This window comes from Talaromyces stipitatus, genomic scaffold (genome assembly GCF_000003125.1).
Source record: "Talaromyces stipitatus ATCC 10500 scf_1105507295523 genomic scaffold, whole genome shotgun sequence".
NCBI classification, from domain to species: Eukaryota; Fungi; Ascomycota; class Eurotiomycetes; order Eurotiales; family Trichocomaceae; genus Talaromyces; species Talaromyces stipitatus.
This window is the reverse complement of record NW_002990113.1, coordinates 5,404,387-5,422,783: the sequence shown is the minus strand read 5'-3', so window position 1 is coordinate 5,422,783 and position 18,397 is coordinate 5,404,387. Positions and strand designations below refer to the sequence as shown.

General features: G+C 47.6%; 8 protein-coding genes across 8 annotated transcripts, besides 2 other annotated features; 3 read left to right on the top strand and 5 right to left on the bottom strand.

Moving 5' to 3' along the window:
* Positions 1-452: 452 nt before the first annotated feature.
* Positions 453-4,128, bottom strand: TSTA_079450 (cell differentiation and development protein Fsr1/Pro11; the record flags this gene model as incomplete). The annotated part of the gene is made up of 4 exons (XM_002341936.1): positions 453-1,751; positions 1,818-3,599; positions 3,658-3,939; positions 4,014-4,128. 4 exons carry the CDS (start codon positions 4,126-4,128, stop codon positions 1,492-1,494), a joined length of 2,439 nt encoding a protein of 812 aa, XP_002341977.1. The 3' UTR covers positions 453-1,491.
* Positions 3,325-3,360: a microsatellite.
* Positions 4,129-4,763: 635 nt separating the features above from the next.
* Positions 4,764-6,236, bottom strand: TSTA_079440 (uncharacterized protein; the record flags this gene model as incomplete). The annotated part of the gene is made up of 2 exons (XM_002341935.1): positions 4,764-5,389; positions 5,444-6,236. 2 exons carry the CDS (start codon positions 6,234-6,236, stop codon positions 4,764-4,766), a joined length of 1,419 nt encoding a protein of 472 aa, XP_002341976.1.
* A 496-nt stretch (positions 6,237-6,732) lies between these two features.
* Positions 6,733-7,765, top strand: TSTA_079430 (oxidoreductase 2-nitropropane dioxygenase family, putative; the record flags this gene model as incomplete). Its single annotated transcript, XM_002341934.1, has 2 exons — positions 6,733-6,770; positions 6,811-7,765. 2 exons carry the CDS (start codon positions 6,733-6,735, stop codon positions 7,763-7,765), a joined length of 993 nt encoding a protein of 330 aa, XP_002341975.1.
* Positions 7,766-7,863: 98 nt separating this feature from the next.
* TSTA_079420 (DNA repair protein Rad14, putative) lies at positions 7,864-9,106 on the bottom strand (the record flags this gene model as incomplete). The annotated part of the gene is made up of 3 exons (XM_002341933.1): positions 8,976-9,106; positions 8,334-8,919; positions 7,864-8,279 (listed from the first exon to the last, which is right to left on the bottom strand). Exons 1-3 carry the CDS (start codon positions 9,063-9,065, stop codon positions 7,864-7,866), a joined length of 1,092 nt encoding a protein of 363 aa, XP_002341974.1. The 5' UTR covers positions 9,066-9,106.
* A 173-nt stretch (positions 9,107-9,279) lies between these two features.
* On the bottom strand, positions 9,280-10,265 carry TSTA_079410 (uncharacterized protein). Its single transcript, XM_002341932.1, has 2 exons — positions 10,067-10,265; positions 9,280-9,949 (listed from the first exon to the last, which is right to left on the bottom strand). The coding sequence occupies exons 1-2, from the start codon at positions 10,175-10,177 to the stop codon at positions 9,332-9,334; spliced, it is 729 nt and encodes a 242-aa protein (XP_002341973.1). The 5' UTR covers positions 10,178-10,265; the 3' UTR covers positions 9,280-9,331.
* A 132-nt stretch (positions 10,266-10,397) lies between these two features.
* Positions 10,398-12,748, top strand: TSTA_079400 (S-adenosylmethionine-dependent methyltransferase superfamily domain-containing protein; the record flags this gene model as incomplete). Its single annotated transcript, XM_002341931.1, has 1 exon — positions 10,398-12,748. The coding sequence occupies exon 1, from the start codon at positions 10,436-10,438 to the stop codon at positions 12,746-12,748; it is 2,313 nt and encodes a 770-aa protein (XP_002341972.1). The 5' UTR covers positions 10,398-10,435.
* TSTA_079390 (acyl-CoA dehydrogenase family protein) lies at positions 11,731-14,810 on the bottom strand. The gene is made up of 3 exons (XM_002341930.1): positions 14,174-14,810; positions 13,521-14,115; positions 11,731-13,441 (listed from the first exon to the last, which is right to left on the bottom strand). The coding sequence occupies exons 1-3, from the start codon at positions 14,778-14,780 to the stop codon at positions 13,105-13,107; spliced, it is 1,539 nt and encodes a 512-aa protein (XP_002341971.1). The 5' UTR covers positions 14,781-14,810; the 3' UTR covers positions 11,731-13,104.
* Positions 12,670-12,694: a microsatellite.
* A 400-nt stretch (positions 14,811-15,210) lies between the features above and the next one.
* On the top strand, positions 15,211-16,744 carry TSTA_079380 (deoxyhypusine synthase, putative; the record flags this gene model as incomplete). The annotated part of the gene is made up of 2 exons (XM_002341929.1): positions 15,211-15,300; positions 15,493-16,744. The coding sequence occupies 2 exons, from the start codon at positions 15,211-15,213 to the stop codon at positions 16,687-16,689; spliced, it is 1,287 nt and encodes a 428-aa protein (XP_002341970.1). The 3' UTR covers positions 16,690-16,744.
* Between the last annotated feature and the right edge of the window lie 1,653 nt (positions 16,745-18,397).

Sequence of the window (18,397 nt, the reverse complement as noted above, 5' to 3'; positions counted from 1 at the left end):
ATTGCCTTCGGATTCATTCAGCATTATTAGGATGCATCGGTAGCTTTGAGTGTGAGATTGGGAGGAGTCTCCAAGACTGAATTTCATGTTAGCCGGCATGACATGATATCCAGGAGTACCTAGGTGGATATCTCTATTCTCTCTAGGCAGCTAAGTAGTAAGATATGTGCTGGTCCCGGTAAATTCTCAAGAGCCTATGAAAGAGTGCTAACTTCGACACGTTCCGCCATCATATGACCTTTCATGGGTGCTAAACTCATACATACCGTGAGGGTTGTAGAAGCAGCGGCTTGACCAATGAACATTCCCTACTATCGAGTCGGCTTCTATGTATCATGGTCATGCTATCGCTTTCCATAGAAACTCTCTTACTGCACGCTGCATGTAAGGGCAGTCCCGTGCGACATGGCCTCTTTTATTGCAAAAGCCACATCTGCGTTGTTTTTCCTAGGATATTTTGTAATACGGCCGTGACCACCACGGTCTCCACGACCTCCAGAGTTGTTGTTACAACGGCCACCGCCGCCAGAAGCACTTGCACCAAAGGAAGGCTCACTTTCCTGTGCAGACATTGCTGGTATTTGATGAAAAAGACAAGAGAAAGATGATAGATTTGAAGCTGGAAAGGACTCTTTGATTTGTATATGGAGACTGTCTGCTGCAATTATGGTGAGAGAGAGAAGAGAAGAAGAGGGGAAGAGAGGAAAAGGGGGACACGATTGCCCGGTTTCCCGGTTGGGAAGTTGTGTGCGTTTGTCAAGGATGCATGATTTATCAGGGTTGACAAATTGCCCTGACAAACACAACGGCAGGGCACCTGGTATATCAACCTTTGGACTTGCTATGGGGAGCACCGAAAGCCCAATCATTGGGCCGGCGGACTCTTCGACACAGACAATTGGAGGGCATCTGGTATAGAATCTCTGGACTTTCTATATCCTCGACGAACACAATAGAAGGACATTTGATATATCGATCTTTGGACTTAGTATATCCTTGATAAACACCCCGCGAGCACCTGAGATACCAATTGCTGGACTTGTTATATCCTCCACAAAGACAATGGGAGGACACGTGATGTATAAATCTCTGGATTGTTTTATCCTGGACAAAAACACGGGGAAGCACCTGATATACCAACCTTTTTGATATCCTTGGTGGTCGTGAACATGCGTTCATTCTCATATTAAAAGCATGGTTGTTAAACAGTAAAAAGAAAGAAAGTATACATGTATTCACAAGAAATCCTCGAAGAGGTCGAGTTTTGGTTCGTAATAAAACAGCGACAAGAGTAGAACAAGAATAGAGATGCCCGTATCGATCTCAGATGTGGAAATACACGACTCCCAGTTGCAAATGCTCGCTCATAGATCCAAAGATCAAAGTCGGGTTTGACGAATGCAAGCGAAGAAGAGAATATCATAGGGGAGTAAGAAGACATCAGAAGAAACAAAAAGGAACGAGCCATGTAGCAAGATATTAGATCATCAGTCATCTCGAGAATACTTTGACGACACCATCTCCTCCTCCACTAACAACCCATCGGCCATCACGGCTCCATACTACTGAGCAGACGCCTTCTCCACGCATTAACCGGTGGCTGGTGATTTCTTGGGTGCAACTACGCTTTTCTAGCGACCAAAATCGCAGGCTTGCATCGTGTCCGGCGGAGACAAGTTCCCGACCATCTGGTGACAAGGACAAGGAAGAGATGGCAGAAGGATGCGCTAGCATGGTATACGTGCATTGTCCTAGATGCAAAACATCGTTAGGTATTCGACTCCTTTGGCAACTTGGAGATATAGTGTATCACTTACCACTGTTTGCATCGAAGAATCGGATGTACCTATCCTCATAGCCACTGATAATAACACCCTCCACTCCACCGCTCGTTCCTGTTGCTCCGTGCACGACTGCTTCTTCTTCTGTCAAGGCCCGATTCGGGTCAAGACTGGCGGTTCCGTCAAAACCAATAGTCGAAGTCACAACAGAGTTTACACCTGTTGACGGTGTTCCATCGTAGGTTTCCAAGCTGGCCATTCCAACAACCTCCTCGCCCGTTCTGGTATCATAGACAAGGATCGACGCGTCGGTATAAGAGACGACAAAGTTTACACCAGCAAGAGACAACGGGCTAATACAGGTTGGTGATGGGGACTCGGTTCGAACAATATTATGGACAATGGTATAGTTAAAGACAGTACTTGTGGTTGTGTGAGGCTGTGGAGAAGAAGGGAAGTTGGATCCAGACGAAATGGAATTGGCTCGACGACCTCCAGCTCCTCGTCTAGCACCAGGTTGAGGAGACGTGACTTGTGGCGGTGCACTCACTGCCCAGATGATAATGCGGCCATCCGCGCCACCAGAAGCGAGTAGAATGCGGTCAGGACCACCGTAGTTACTGCAAACATCTCCGAATATCGAGCCTGCTGTACCAGGTAAGATGCATAGGCCCCAGACAGTATCTGTATGGCCATCCAAGGTTGCTTTAGGATCAACTCGGCCACGTTCCCAGACCCGAATGCTAGCGTCCTGTCCGCCAGAGAAGACCCATCCGTCACCAACTGCCCGACCACCATTAGAGAAATTAGGCGACGCAGGACATGCGGCAAGCGAGGTTACAGCACCGACATGGCCGCGATGTGTGAAATAACTAGTTATATCAAGGTCGTTTCCGGCTCCAGGCCCAAAACTTCCGTATGAAGCAGGCAAAATCCATCGTTTGATAGTTCCGTCGTCACTACCAGTGCATATCTCAGGTTCAGATGGACTACCGCCACCAGTGAAGATAACCGATCGCACGACGTCCAGATGACCACGGAGAGCAAACCGTACTTTGAACGTAGAGTCAACGTTGTGTTGCAATGCTGCGGACTCTCTGTCTACAGCGCCTTCGCTTTTCCGCCTCGCGGCGCCTGAGCTCTTGCGTCGATGGGATCCGCGAGTGGGTGATTTCGCAGGCACAAAGTTAGCTTTTGGAAATGCATCTGTGTCTGGTCGATGATGAGATGTCGTGTCAACCTGGACGGCCGACGTTGGGGCGGCCTCTTCAAAATTCCAGCCACCAGTCTCTGAGGGTGCATCCTGGGATTTCTGCTGAAGAGAGGCTTGGGAAGTACGGGACAGACCAGAATCATCTGCGTGGCCTTTATTATTCGTCAAATCATCGGATGTAAAATTTTCGGTGTTGTTTGCTGTGGTTTGAGCGGCCATGTTTCGACGTTCCGCCTGTGCAGCTGCAAGGGCTGATCGATTGTTCTCCACATAATTCGCTGGCATTGATTGATGACTCTGTATAGCAGACTCACGAACCATGACATTGTTCTGCTGCTGCTGCTGCTGTTTCTGCCTCTGTTGGTGATATGCCTCCTCAAGACTTTGTTGTGGTAGTTGCTGATCTCCATATAAATTGCCTTGCAAATCCTGACCGCTGAACTCCAGCGGCGGGTGAGAGGCAGGTATGACATGATATGAAACTTCTTGTGCACATTTGCTGAGGTATACACGAGACTTTTCGCGTTCTGCATCTTGTCGAAAGTCGGCCTGAGCTGGGTCGTTCTCTAGTTCAGGAACTAAGAAAGCAGTCTTCGTTTTGCTGGCTGTTGAATGTTAGCATCGCTCAATGATATCAAACAGCCAATAATATGGGTAACAGACTTTGCGGTAGATGTCTCAAGTTTTCCCTGGCAACTTCCTTTGGGTCGCGAATATCGTCGACTTTTTCTCCATTGCGTAGGCTGCGGACCGTTTCCCGCTCCTTTTTTAATGCCATCTCCAACATTTTGACATGCTTTCCGAGAGATTCGTGTAATCGTTTGCTTGTTCGAATATCGCCCTCCAGGCGTCCAATGCGAGACTTCATCTCCGCGCGCTCAATTTCCCAGGCGTTACGGTCTCGCTCATGCCGATGCCATTCGGTTTGAAGGAAGCGCATAACACCTAATTGGAAGTATCAGAATCGGGGAAAGAATTGACAAACATGTGATAGTCTCTCTCTTTGGCTCTGCCCATACCTTGCAATGTATATTCGGTCCCTTGTGGGTGAGGATGATTGGGCATCCCCTCACCTGGCGCACCCCCAAGTCCTCCTCCATTCCCAGCCATGGCAGAAGGAGACTGCCAGGCCATGAAGGCAAGTTCCCGCGAGTTGTATCAACGGTAAATAGTCAGCTCGCAGTATACAATGTTGACGCAGAGGAGGGTCGAATTGGCGCTGAGAAAGCACAGACTGTCCGGCGCGGAGGTGAGTTCGGGATTGTCGAGATCAGCTCTGTATCAACCCTGGTCTTAATGTTCGGCCGCGCAACGACAGACACAGCGAGTTTGGCGAGATGCGATGACGGAAATCTAAGCAGTCACGCAACAGTACAAGTAAAAGAAAGACGCGATTGAGATAGATGGAGTGGCTGACTTTTCCGATCGCTTCAGCTTGACTTGGGATGGGGAAGCTGTCCGTTATGGCATTTGCGCGTGTTTAGCTCGGTGCTAGTGGGCTGCCTCAGGCCACAACCATTGGCTGCGTCTCTCGCCTGCCAAAACAGATTCACAGTTTAGCCGCTCTGGCCCCTTTATTCTTTCATCTGAGAGATAATTGTCGCTCCAAAGATTCAATTGCTGTATAGTTAGGAAAGCTTCAGCGAAACAGTTAGGCTACTGCGACACTGCTACACCGATAAAATACATGATTGCATGCAACTTCAAAATTTGCAAGGGTATCATCATATTCATTATTAGTCTAAGTTATAGTGCTCGCCAGACACATCCTACCAGGAACTTCCAGCATCAGCAGTATGCGATGGGTATTCGGCTATATTATTGGGACGATAGCTTGAAGACCCGTCAAAGTGTAACATATCTTCCCGCTGAAAGCGCCTGCGCCGAGAATCATACACTGGTTCATATTGATCCGAGGCGGCTTCAATGCTAGGGTCATCTTCCCTGTCCCTACCATAGAGCACTTCACATACGCCTCCCACAGGTATATCCATGACGGCGTCAGTACTCTCAGCCCAAACATCTTTCCACAACAAGCTTCCGTTACCACTAGCACTGCCAGACGAGGCATGCCCATGGACCCTTCGGTTCTGTGCAGTGGACATTGTCTGACTTGTCGCTGAGCCGGGTTTCATTTTCTCACTACCACCGGGCCGCCGGCGCCCTTTACCATTAATAACCGCGATGTTTGCTGCTTCGTCGACGATGTTCTCAATAGACGTCATCGGAAGTGTCAGATAACCAGTATTATAGCACGCGAGAGCGACGTATATGTAAACGAGGAACATAACGAGCCATGCAGGGATTGCAAGTGACCACCACCGGTTGGGGTAATAGTAGATGCCGAGTTGGTGGAGAAAGGGCGATGGAAGGTACGACCATAAAAGGTACATTACTATACATTGTTAGCCGTGCTCGGAATATTGCCTATAGAAGTGTTCAAGCATACAGAATGCGCAAGAAGATGTAAGGTAGAGCACGAAGCCGTAGTACTCATACGTTGGGACTTTCGGGCTCGCCCTGGGAACGGTGGTCGCGATTCTCGCAGACTTTGCGACGGCAGCTTCCGTATCATTCGGTGTCTCCGCATCTGATGTATCAGGAGTGGTGGGCCTGGACGTCGTCGTCGAGAATGGTGGTCGCAACAAGGAAGTCAAAGACGGCGACGGCGGAAGAGGTGTAGGGGGTCGGTTATAGAAGGGCGGTGCAAACGCATTGGGACCCGATAACGAAGATGTGGATTGCATGAATGGTCGATGCATATTGACGCCATTGCTACTTCTTTCTTGAGAATCATCGTCGCCGTCTTCGTCGCTACTGGGCTCTTGTAGCTCATCTTCGTCATTGAAATCCTCCCCAGTAGAGTCCAGCGATATATCTTCTGCATGCTCCAAAGACTCATTCTCCACGTAATACTGTGACTGGAACTCGGCGTCCTCTGTATCTTCTTGAATTTCAATGCTAGGCGATAGGGCCTGCTCGTCATTGGGGTTTCTCGCATCTTCGGACGATTCCGTTTGCGATTGCAATTCACTCTGGGATGCGCTAGATAACGAATTTTTGTGTATCATTGCATGCGCTGTGCCAGTGCGATTGCGCAGAGGCGAAAACTTCATATGTAGTGCTTCATCATCACCGTTGGTAGGTGGTGTTTCATTAACATCATCTTCCAATTGAGGGAACGGAGTGATGCTGTCGATTCCAGAAGATAAGGGCGACAGATCATCATTCAGGTCGGACATTTCTTGGTAAAGGACATGAGCCTGGCATGATTAGGGTGTGAAGGCGCACATTCTTCACGATGGTAGAAACTGTCCAAGCTGTTACCCCCGAAAAGGGCAGGAGAGCTCACCGCCAAGACCATTCTGCCGCTTTAAGATATCCATCATCGCTTTGAAGCTGAACCATCAGTAAACACCCAGCATCTACTTATGAACTGGATCTCGCCTGATTACGTGACGAGACTCCCGATCTTGTAACTTAACTACTTCATGTGATTTCAAATCAAAGTTGACTTTTTGACTTGCTTGTCTCATACTTCTATCCAATGATGTAGATCCGGTTCGTGCGGGATAATCGGCTACGACGGTTATATGAACGGTTTTACGAAAAGCATATAAGCAGTGGCCAACGTCATAAAGTTACGTCGATTTGATTTTCACATACACGTTTACAGATCATAATGCCTAAGACGCCTAAGACTCTTACAATGGCTAAGTCTCTATCGTCGCGGTATCCATGGGCTTCGAAGCCTTTTATAGTCAGCGCTCCAATGCGTATAATGTCAGGCCCAGCGTTGGCTGTAGCAGTTTCCAGCTCCGGTGGCCTGGGATTTATTGGACCAAGCGCGAAGACTCAAGATACTCTGCTGGACTTGCGGGAAGCATCGGCGCTGGTTCCGAAAACAAATTTGTTCTCATCTTTCGTTCCTTCTTCTGATCAAGTCCTGCCTGTTGGAATTGGATTTCAGCTCTGGTGTGATGACATCCAGGTGGCCGCTGATTCAGTTAAAGAATTCAAACCATGTGCTGCCTGGCTCTATGCACCGAGAAATGGTCAAAAGGATTTAGATAAATGGTCTCTCAAGATTCGCACAGCGTCTCCTCAAACACAGATATGGATCCAAATAGGGACATTGGCCGAGGTAAAGGAGCTTCTACGTGGCTCTCAGCTTCCGGATGTCATCGTGGTTCAAGGCTCGGAGTCTGGTGGCCATGGGCGCACCAAAGATGGGCTAGGGCTCATTTCTCTGTTACCCGAGGTTGCTGATGTGACTGAAGGGAGTCAGATTCCTCTAGTTGCTGCCGGAGGAATTGCCGACGGAAGAGGCGCTGCTGCTGCTTTATGTCTTGGAGCTTCTGGCATTGCTATGGGCACTCGCTTTCTAGCTGCTACTGAAACACGTATAAGTCGTGGATATCAGAACGAAGTCGTTCGAGCCAACGATGGGGCTGTAAACACCACCCGTACTTTGCTTTATAATCACCTCCGTGGGACTTTCGGCTGGCCAGAGGGATACAGTCCACGAACAATCATCAACAAATCATATGAAGAGCAACGGGCGGGAGTCCCGTTTGAGGAACTCAAGAAGCGTCATGAAGAAGCTCAGAAAGCCGGTGATAGTGGCTGGGGACCGGATGGTAGACTCGCCACTTATGCTGGGGCATCTATTGGACTGGTTCGAGAAGTTAAAGACGCGGCAGCGATAGTGGATGAAGTCCAGAAGAGTACACTAAGAATATTTACTGGACTGACCTCGGGGATTGTTTAGTGTAAGCTTGAATTGACTCATCTTATGTACAATATATGTCAAACAAACAGGGTATCGTAATGTAAATCCAGACGCCAACCTATTATCGCCCACAGCCGTCATAGCTCTAATTCCTCAACCTCCATTCCACACTCGACACATGTCTTCACAGTCATGCCTGTCTCTGGATTTTCTACTTGTCGACCCCATTCATGCACATGTTTCTTCTTACCTCCAAGATCATCGCCGAAATTTCCACCAGCAGGGCCCTGTTTATTGCGACGATAGGCCTCGACTCGAGTACGTTTCTTCAGATCGGTCAACTTCTGCTTAAACTTGACTTCTCTCCGGCGTTTCTTTTCTGCTTCTCTCCTCTCAAACTCTGCATCAAGAGCCTCTGGCGATCCCCACTTTTTAGGTGAGAATGCATACTCCTCGACTTGAAATCGTAGATAGAGCATCATGTCATTCCATGTAGATTTGTGAGGATTAGGTTTCTTAAGATGCGGTAATAGCTCCTCGTCGCGAAGTTCCGCTATTTTATGGTTAGCTTTGCGACAGCGTACTATGGAGATTTGAATCAACTCACGATCCGTTAGCAGATAGTCCTCCTTCGCCTCAGTCTTTGTCAACATGCTGTACTTTTCAGGATACTTGTCTTTGCATGTGTTGCACACGTAGCACTTGAAGGCTTCCTCCCATTTCCAGTCAATCTCGAGGCTGCCACACTCTCTACACGCCCTTTGGCTAGCCTTCTCATCGAGAACACTCAAACCAGGTTCAAAAGGACCGGCTTTGTTTCTTCTTAAGTCATCTAGGAGAAGCTTCCTCTCCCATTCCTTCTGCGTCATATTCGCCGGTTTCTGCTCCTTTCCATCGCTCACATGCAGTGCTTTGTTATATGGATCATCCTCTTGCGTTAAGAAACCACCCTTCGTATCGGTCATCTTACTAAACTCATATTCGACATATTTAGAGAACGCGCGCGCTGGCTTTATACTTTCGAGAGGTCGATTGTTGGCCGCATCACGAAGAGTTGAAGGCCCTTGAGTTGATGTCATGGTATTGAATGATCGTTTTACACCGGACAATTTAGACGGCGCTGACTGGCGAGCTGCTACTTCTTCTGCTTCTTGTTGCTCACGTATAGCCTTAGCTTTCATCCGGTTTATTTCCTGCAGAAATATGGTCAGAATCAGTCGCAATCGTATTATAAGGCTGATAATCATACTATTCGCCGCTGTTGCTCTGGCGTAATAGGGTCGCGTAAAAGCTGGCCATTTTGCGCCGCTGTAGCTGGCGGAGTCGACGGTCTCTCCATTATGATGACTGCTTGTGGAGACCTCAAGTTCAGTTGGTGATGGGTATAGAAGGAAAAAGAGGTTGCATTTAAGGACGCCACATCTAAATTCCTCAGGCTACAACAGTTAAGCCAATTACATATGATCTGATACGGAGTGACCCACCGAAGCCTCAGCCATTTCGCTTCTCCGATTGGCCAGAATACGAACTACATACTGAACATCACAAATAATCTGAGAGAAATGGTTTGGGATAAATTCAATATCGTGACAGCTAGAGATGTGGTCAAGACTCGGATTGAGCGGTATCCGCTTTCCATGCCCTTTTGAATATGCCCGACAACCTCAGTGCCTCTACAGTATCTTTCGTCCTTAGCTCCAGAAATCCTTCCAAGTCTTTCCAGAAATCCTCTGTTTGTAGAACTTCCGATCCACTGGCGCCCACTGCTGGTTTCGATTGATATGGTCTTGTCTCTGTTACTGTAGCCCCCGCGCCCGTTGGAGATTCTGTGACTTCAGGTTTGACTGATGCGCCTCCCATAATCATAATACCGAATTCAACTGTTTTTCCTCCACTGAGAAGTTCAGGTTCTGAATCGACAAGAATTTCGGCTACAGTCCGTTCAGAGCTTCCACCAACGGGTTTCTTCTTATACAATATCTTGATCTTATCGGCTGCTGGTGGTTCTTTTCCGTCGGCCGCAACGACACGTTGACGTACTGCTTCGCGCAAGTCGTGGATGCTTGTTGTTGTGAGAGGGACATTGTCTAGCGATACTTCGAGAACAGGATTCCGTGCAGATTTCAATTGAACGGTTACTGATTTCGCGGAGCCAGGAGCATCTGTAGTCTTGATCTTCTTTGCCATAGGAGGGTGCGGGGATTGAAGGCGGGGAAGAGTGTACTGTAGTAAGAAAGGCCATTAGCATCATGTCTTCAATCTCGAATAAATCCTTTGTTCAAGTTCCAAAGGTTGAATAAAGCATCGATATTTGATCCATTGAGAACAGCTGATACATACTGGCACTGGCAACCGCGTCGTGGCTGGATCGGCAACATAGTCGTACGGCAACCTAATAGGCTTTGAGTCTACCACTTGTAGAAAGCTTCTGGTGAAGGAGACTTCGGTCATTGCGAATGATGTATGTGCAAATCAAATTTGTGATGGTCTTAAATTCACCGCGCATAGGAACAAACAGTCAATTGAGATGCTAATCATCAAGAGAGAGCTCTGGCCAGTTCCACCGCCCGCAACAGTGGGGCCGGTTCTGCCGAGTCACACCGCTTCGATAGAGAAAAAAAAAGTTTAGTCTCTTATCAGTTTTGCTTCATGCATTGGCATGATCAATTAGAATTTGTTTTCTCTGCTATTTTACTTTAGATCAGCAAAATGGGTGTTGGTCGTCGCATGAAAAAACAAGGGCCTCCTCCTCCATTGGATGAGGCTACCATTTCATTAATCAAAAAAAGAAAGGCTGCTGAAGCTGGAGCAAAAGCAGATGGCGGGAAAAAACGACGAAAGGCAGTAGCAGAATCCGAACCAGAGCCTGAGCCTGAGACCCAGAAGGTCAAGACTAAGGGAGACAAGACGAAATCTAATGGTGTCACGGTCAATGGCAAAAATGGCAAAGAACAGAAATCAGCCGTTGTCGCAACGCCCAAGAAAACTCCTACAAAGGCTGAGAAAAGCAAGAAGTCAGCAAAGAAGGTTTCTGAGCCCGAACCGGCGTCTGAAGATGACGATGACGACGAAAGCTGGGGCAGCGGCAGTGCTCCTGATCTCGACGAATTAATGCAGGACGAATTCGGCGACTTGGACGACGTGAGTGATACATCTGGAGGAAGCGATGTCGCGGATGGGAAATTCGACGAAGGGTCGGTATTCGACTCGGAAGAGGAAGATCACCCTCGAGAAAAGATGTTTTCAGATGACGAAGATGAATCAGATGCTGAAGAAAAGCTCACGGCAGCGAATATTGAGGGTTTATCCCGAAAACTCGACGAACAACGCCAAATGGAGGAAGAAGAGGCTAGGCAGGAAATGCAAGACTCGGCACTGCAGACAAATATCGCTGGCGAACGTCCCGATATCTTTGGCGATGCGGATACGGCAGCGAAAGCAGGTATTGCGCCGAATATGCAACTTCTTCGAACTCGCATTACAGATACCCTAAGAGTGTTGGGTGATTTGGCAACCCTTGGACAACCTGGCCAGTCCCGCGCAGACTATATGCAGCTTCTGCTAGACGATATCTGCACATATTATGGTTATACGCCATATCTGGCCGAAAAGCTCATGTCACTTTTCACTCCTATGGAAGCGTTTGCCTTCTTCGAGGCCAACGAAATTCCTCGTCCGGTGGTCATTCGTACCAATACTCTGCGCACCAACCGTCGTACACTTGCACAAGCCCTGATCAATCGAGGTGTGGTCTTGCAACCAGTCGGCAAATGGTCTAAAGTCGGGTTACAAGTCTTTGAGTCTGCCGTTCCTCTTGGTGCTACCCCCGAATATCTTGCAGGACACTACATTCTCCAAGCTGCGTCATCTTTCCTTCCCGTTATGGCTCTCGCTCCACAAGAAAATGAGCGAGTACTAGATATGGCTTCCGCTCCCGGTGGTAAGACGACATATATCTCAGCTTTGATGCGCAACACCGGTATTGTCGTGGCCAACGATGCCAGCAAAGCCCGTACTAAGGGTTTGATTGGTAACATCCATCGTCTTGGTTGCAAGAATACTATCGTCTGCAACTATAATGCTCAAGAGGCTTTCCCAAAGATTCTCGGTGGCTTTGACCGAGTCCTGCTTGACGCTCCATGTACCGGTACCGGCGTTATATCGAAGGATCCTAGTGTGAAGACGAACAAGACAGAACGCGATTTCCTGGCTATTCCCCATCTGCAACGACAACTTCTGCTTGCTGCCATCGACTCGACGGACCATCACTCCAAGACGGGCGGTTACATTGTGTATTCGACATGTAGTGTCACTGTTGAAGAGAATGAACAGGTTGTTCAGTATGTCCTACGCAAACGCCCGAATGTCAAGATCGTGGACACCGGTCTTGGAAGCTTCGGTTCAGAGGGCTTCACAAGCTACATGGGTAAGAAGTTCGACGAGAAAATGACTTTGACTAGACGCTATTTCCCACACAGGGAGAACGTCGACGGTTTCTTCGTCTGTAAACTGAAGAAGACTGGTCCCAGTCCCGGTGCCAGCAAAAAGAATGGCGTTGTCGCTGATGAAACTGGAGACACGAAATCCAACAAATCGGCATCAGAGGCGGGTGATAACGATGCTGAGATCATTGATAAAACACCTATCATGGATGAGAACGGCAACGCTATCGGAGAAGATGCCTTTGGTCCTTTCGAGGAGGAAGAGGATGCGGAAATCATTGCCCGTGCTGAACGTAACCGGCTCAGGAGGAAGGGTATCAACCCAAAGGCCGTCTTGGAGAAGGCAAGGAAAGATGGAAACAAAGCAAAGAAACAGGACTCCACTTCTGATTCTGCATCAGAAAAGGAGCCATCTATAGAAGAGCAGGGTACAGAAAAGAAGAAGGGTTCCAAGAAGGAAAAAAAGTCTACTGAAGCCCAGGAAGAGAAATCAGCCGTAGATGCTACTGCTGCTGCTGCTGCTGCTTCTTCTTCACCTTCATCAACGAAATCGAAGAAGACCAAAAAGTCAAAGAAGTAGATATCGAGTCCGTCAAAGAAAAAAAGTCTTTTCTTTCTTTTTATTTAGTTTTTTGTTGCCTACATTGTGTTTATGGCATTGGGTCGGGCGTTAGCGTTATGTCGAAAATGGAATCATATATTGTACATTTGTCTTCTTTGATTCCTAACCAGTCAATATAGAATTGAAATATGTGCATGCAACTGTATCATAAATCCAAGCCTTATCACAACCTCAGGCGTCCCTCCATACTAGGTGATGGTTTGGAATCTGAACACACAAACAATGTGTACCGGGAGAACCTCGGAACTTCAAAAGACATTATACAATTTCCATCAAATTTAACTCGAATCAAACAGGCAAAAAGATGGGAGGGTTTAAAGCATTGCTTTGGGGAAATTCTTAATGGCCTGCCTAACACCCAAATCGGCCAAGATTTCCTCTGTACCTCCGAGGATAGCATCAAACTTATAACCTCTATTGAAGTTCTCGATGATCTTGCCCATACCAGACTGTGTCAGACCACGGCCACCGAAAATGTTGGTGGCGGAGCTGGCGATCTCGCCGGCGCATTGGGTTGAATAGGATTTGAGCAGAGCAATGGGACCGGCGAGATGCTTGGCTTGTTGCGCGTAGCTCATCTGGCACATTTGATGTGAGAGAGATTCAAGCCAGGCTTGATTTGCTTCAACTTGGGAGATCATTTTGGCGAGTCTATGAGCGATGTATTAGTACTCGCTATTCCACATAGGCAACGAGCTGAAAGCATATAAAAGAAACAGATGATTCTTACTTTTGACGAATGACAGGCTGCTCAATGAGTGGCTTCTTGAATACAAGGCGTTGATTACTCCACTTCAAACACTCTTCAACAATGACACGGGACATGCGAATCACAGCGGCTGCCATCATGTACCGTTCGTGGTTGAAGTTGCTCATGATAACGGCGAATCCCTTGTCTTCTTCACCGAGCAGATTCTCGACGGGGACCTTGACGTTATCGTATTGCACAAATGCAGTTCCTGCAGCTGTAGAGTAAGATGTTTTGATAAGCGTGGTTTCGACACCTTCCCCGCGGGGGATCAAAAGCACAGAGAATCCTTTCTTGGTGCGACATCCAGTCACAAAGTAGTCAGAGAACATGCCATTTGTGATCCATTTCTTGGTTCCGTTCACAATGTAATACTTGCCGTCAGGGGTCTTTTCAGCAGTTGTGCGAAGACCGGCGACATCGGAGCCTGCAAAAGCTTCGGTGATAGCAAGGCACATCTTCTTCTTGCCGGAAAGAACTTCTTCAAGTAGTTGGTCTCTCAAAGGCTTGTTCCTCAACCACTGCTTCACGGCTGTAAGACTAATAGCCATACCCGCCATGTTACCATCTTGGTAGCCTATTGAATTTCGGTCAACCTACCGCTCTGAATGATAACAGATTACTTCATAACATACCTCGAGCACTTGCTCGGACCATCTCCTGAACCACAATCATATCATGAAAGGAATCGAACTCCTTGCCATCCACGACACCACCCAACAATTTGCGGCCGTGAAGGTGCTCTCCAGGACCCAATCTCATAGCGAGAATGTTGGTTTCCGCCATACGATCAATCAACTCTTGGCTGATATATGTGCCATCTTTCTCCTTTTGTTGGGCTTCCGGTGTCACATACTTGTCGGTAAATTCGCGAATTGCCTTCTGTAGGCGACGATGACTTTCCTTGAAGTACGGGCTGCTGAACTCCGGTCTCAACCACAAAGGCTCAGCGTACGGTACAGCACAGAGGTCTCCAGGTTTCTGGTCAATGACTTCGGGCTTCTCGCCTTCCAAGGTTCCTATGCATAGATCTTTATACTTCGTCAAGACTTCCTGGCGATGAAGCTGGTAGAAGTCGACGGTGGCATCTTTTCCGGCTACCTGAGCCAGGACCACATTTCCACCTGGATGGGCGTCAAGGAAGTCGGAGAGATCATAGACTTTATGATCAATGATCACCCAGCAATCTTCAGCAGTGTTGTGCTTGGCCACTTCGGCGCGGCTAAGTGCGGAGTGCGGCATGATTGCGTCTTCTGTTGCCTATTTGTGCTATGACGGAGGTAAATTAGTTTATTTTACCGATTAGTAGAGAGCAAATCGTACATACCGATCAAATACATAAATATGTTTTCAAAGACAAAGCAAAGAGACAAAAAAGCACCAGCTGACAAGATGGACATAATGGACATTCCGGGGAAGCGGCGCTATACCGGAATTAGCCATCAGCCGAGGCTAAATTCGGCAGATCTTCATTGTAATCGCAGCTTTATCATTGGTCAGTCAGTTTAGAGTCACATGTGCCAACTGTGTCTCAACACTGCATTTCGTGAGAGCTCTAGAGAAATGTACAATATTGATTCTGTATTATACAAAATAATGTAAACAGAGATTCAATGGGATCATCATGTAGCAGTTGCGAGTCTATAGACCAGCTTGCTATAAATTCTTTAACATGATGCGACTAAAGTTGGCCCGAGAGGCAACAATCGAACAAAATATAAAATTGACATCAATGTCACCACTGTACACCAGCATCCACAACGTCTCCTTTTTAATTCCTCTACTTTTTGATAATAATTACACGGTGGAAATATCAAAATAAAATACTCAACCGATTCGAATGTCTCAAAAGGCCAACGCTGACACTTAGAGAATCGCCCATTCCCCGCCGCGGGGCAGTCTATAGATACAAAAATTTTCTCCGCAGCGTGTTTCTTACACAACACGTTCAAAGTTTCCGATCACAAAAGGTCCAATCAACGAAATGTCTCCTCATGCGCCCATATCACAAGGAAATCCAAATTCCAATCATGTCGGTCAGGCACCCTCCTCCGCAACTGCCGCCGTTCTCGTCCCGTCCGCGCCAGTACCAGACGACGTACGAAAGGTTCGCGGAGTCAATTTCAACGATTTTGTCGACCGTGACATAACTGTTTCCGAGCTTGTGTCGAACATGTCCACCATGGGATTTCAGGCTAGTGCTATCGGAGAGGCGGTGCGCATTATCAATGATATGAGATCATTTTGCGATTCTGAGACCGGCGAACGCACGACGATCTTCCTGGGATATACGAGTAATCTGATATCGTCGGGTTTGAGGGAGACACTGCGATTTTTAGTTCAGCACAAACACGTCTCGGTGATTGTGACTACGGCGGGCGGTGTCGAAGAAGACTTGATTAAATGTCTTGCGCCGACATACCTCGGTGCTTTCAGTACACCCGGCGCAGGACTCAGAGCACAAGGACTAAACCGGATTGGAAATCTGATAGTTCCAAATAGCAACTATTGTGCTTTTGAAGATTGGCTGATTCCTATTCTCGATAAGATGGTGGAGGAGCAGGAAGACTCAAAGGTCAAGGCCGCCAAGTCAGGAGATCCGGATGATGAGTTACATTGGACACCTTCCAAAATCATAAACAGGCTTGGAAAGGAGATAAATAACGAGGAATCAGTCTGTTATTGGGCATGGAAAAATGACATTCCTATCTTTTGTCCCGCTCTGACAGACGGTTCATTGGGCGATATGCTCTACTTTCATACGTTCAAAACCTCACCACAACGTCTGAGAGTAGACATTGTCGATGATGTCAGACGGATTAATACAATGTCGGTACGTGCCAAGAGGGCCGGAATGATTATCCTCGGTGGTGGTGTGGTCAAGCATCACATTGCCAATGCATGTTTGATGAGGAATGGAGCAGAAAGTGCGGTGTACATCAATACTGCTCAAGAGTTTGACGGTAGTGATGCGGGAGCACGACCCGACGAAGCCGTTAGCTGGGGCAAAATAAAGGCTGGTGCAGATAGTGTTAAGGTGTATGCGGAAGCTACAGTGGCCTTCCCGTTGATCGTTGCTAGTACCTTTGCAAGAGCAAGTCGGGATGGTGTTGCTGATGCTGAATTGAAGCAAGGACGATCACAGAATTGATATCAATTGACTTTCGATCCGGTCGAATTGACTTAAGACTTCGAAAGGTTCTCCATATGACCCTGGATATCTGAAGATCACTCATACATCTTCAACCAATGTGCTTATGCTACATGTTCATCGCCGCCAGTAGTCCCTAAAGTGGGCCGAGATGCATAATGCATAAGCCGCTGGCACGGCCTGGTATTCCCTTGACATCTCCGTAGTGAGAAGCTCTACGTTCCAGAAACCCTGGGACTGTTCAAATGACAATCCGCGCAATATCGTGGGTCGACAGGCACGTGGCGAATAACAGTGGTAAACCTGTCAGCAGTGTCCGATCTAGATGAGCACATATTCTGATGCACGAATAATAGGCAATGGACGATCCGGATAAAGATAAGCTTCTCAATGGACGATTCTCTGGATTTGCCACTGTACCTTAATTCAACCAGGTAGACCGATACCGGATCGGTGGAACCATGGTTATCCATACGAAAAATATCAATTCCTTCTTTGACCTATTTCTGTAAGACGAGTATGGGCTGGTTTCGATGCCTTAACAGCTGAGTTATAGAGGCATCTAGACAGTCTCAAGTGGATCAACGAATGAATTCGAGAGCTAAGCCTCAAAAGGGGTCAGCCTGAGTAGTGAGGGTACGGTACTTACGGTTCAGTATGTACAATATAATACCGGACGGTAAATAACGGTTCTGACTAGGATGGCATCCCCGATTTTCCAGACGACCCACTCAGGATCCGCCACATCTTATCGCTTCTCTCCTCTTATCGTTTCTCGAGGACTCGTCGCTTACAGTCTGTTGGCGAGTGAGAATCTTGTGTTTTAGATGCGCAAATCTAGCAGTCGCTATGAAGTAGACAATGGGTTAAGGATCGAGGCATATTCGTATTGTACGCGCGATCCATCTGCATCGCTTCATCCCTGTTGCATCTGATGTCTAATTCAACATGTCAGCCTCCCGTCCACTAGTGAGGTATCCCACGATTCCAGATTGGTCGAGATCAATTGACAGTACCTATCCTTAACTTTTCCCAGTATAGAGTGCATCTGCCTACAAGGCAGCAGAGACAGATGCATACATTGTGAGCTGGTCGTTGCTGAATTGACTCATCAGCTCGACGGCAATACGGTACAATGATTGGACAGAAATGAACGCACCACAAGGCTAATGCGGACGGGTTACGCACGTGATGAGGAATGGGTATGGGTAAGCCAGCCAGTCAATGCTGGCACTACTCTGTTAGTTTCTCGCGCCTGTGACAAATTTCCGAGGAGATATAAATGGCTCGGGACAGGAACGATTTTTCTGTCAGATGGAGACGAATCGCGACATCTTGCACAAATAGTACCGTCAATTAAAAGGGTTTGCCACAATGTAGGATCAATTCAATACGTATCGAGAGCCGAGGACAAAAGACATCCGGGCGGTGTGCTAGAAGCTTTGTTCCTATTCTCCACCAGGAAGAGCCAAATTATTGGGGCGGGCCGCAGGAACTGGAGGAATAAAACTAGCCCCGAACGTATTAAATACAGTACGCACGAGAGTGGATGGCATGAATAAGCGGTGGAAAGCTGGAAGCCCAATCATACTGTGTCAACAATCGTTTTCCAGTTACAACTAGGAAAGGCTGATAGAATACCGTATTATCATTGCTGTGCCAGAGCCTCATCAGTCAGACCCGGATGTCTGCGCCGGTGCGAGTGTAC

Bases quoted from the DNA above. Each gene is read 5' to 3' on its own strand.
- TSTA_079410 (XM_002341932.1), bottom strand. From the start codon at position 10,177: ATGACCGAAGTCTCCTTCACCAGAAGCTTTCTACAAGTGGTAGACTCA. The intron at 9,950-10,066 runs GTATGTATCAGC...TTCTTACTACAG, and splicing joins CGACGCGGTTGCCAGTGCCA to TACACTCTTCCCCGCCTTCA.
- TSTA_079390 (XM_002341930.1), bottom strand. From the start codon at position 14,780: ATGCCGCACTCCGCACTTAGCCGCGCCGAAGTGGCCAAGCACAACACT. The intron at 14,116-14,173 runs GTATGTTATGAA...GAAATTCAATAG, and splicing joins GGTCCGAGCAAGTGCTCGAG to GCTACCAAGATGGTAACATG. The intron at 13,442-13,520 runs GTAAGAATCATC...CATCGCTCATAG, and splicing joins CAGCCTGTCATTCGTCAAAA to ACTCGCCAAAATGATCTCCC.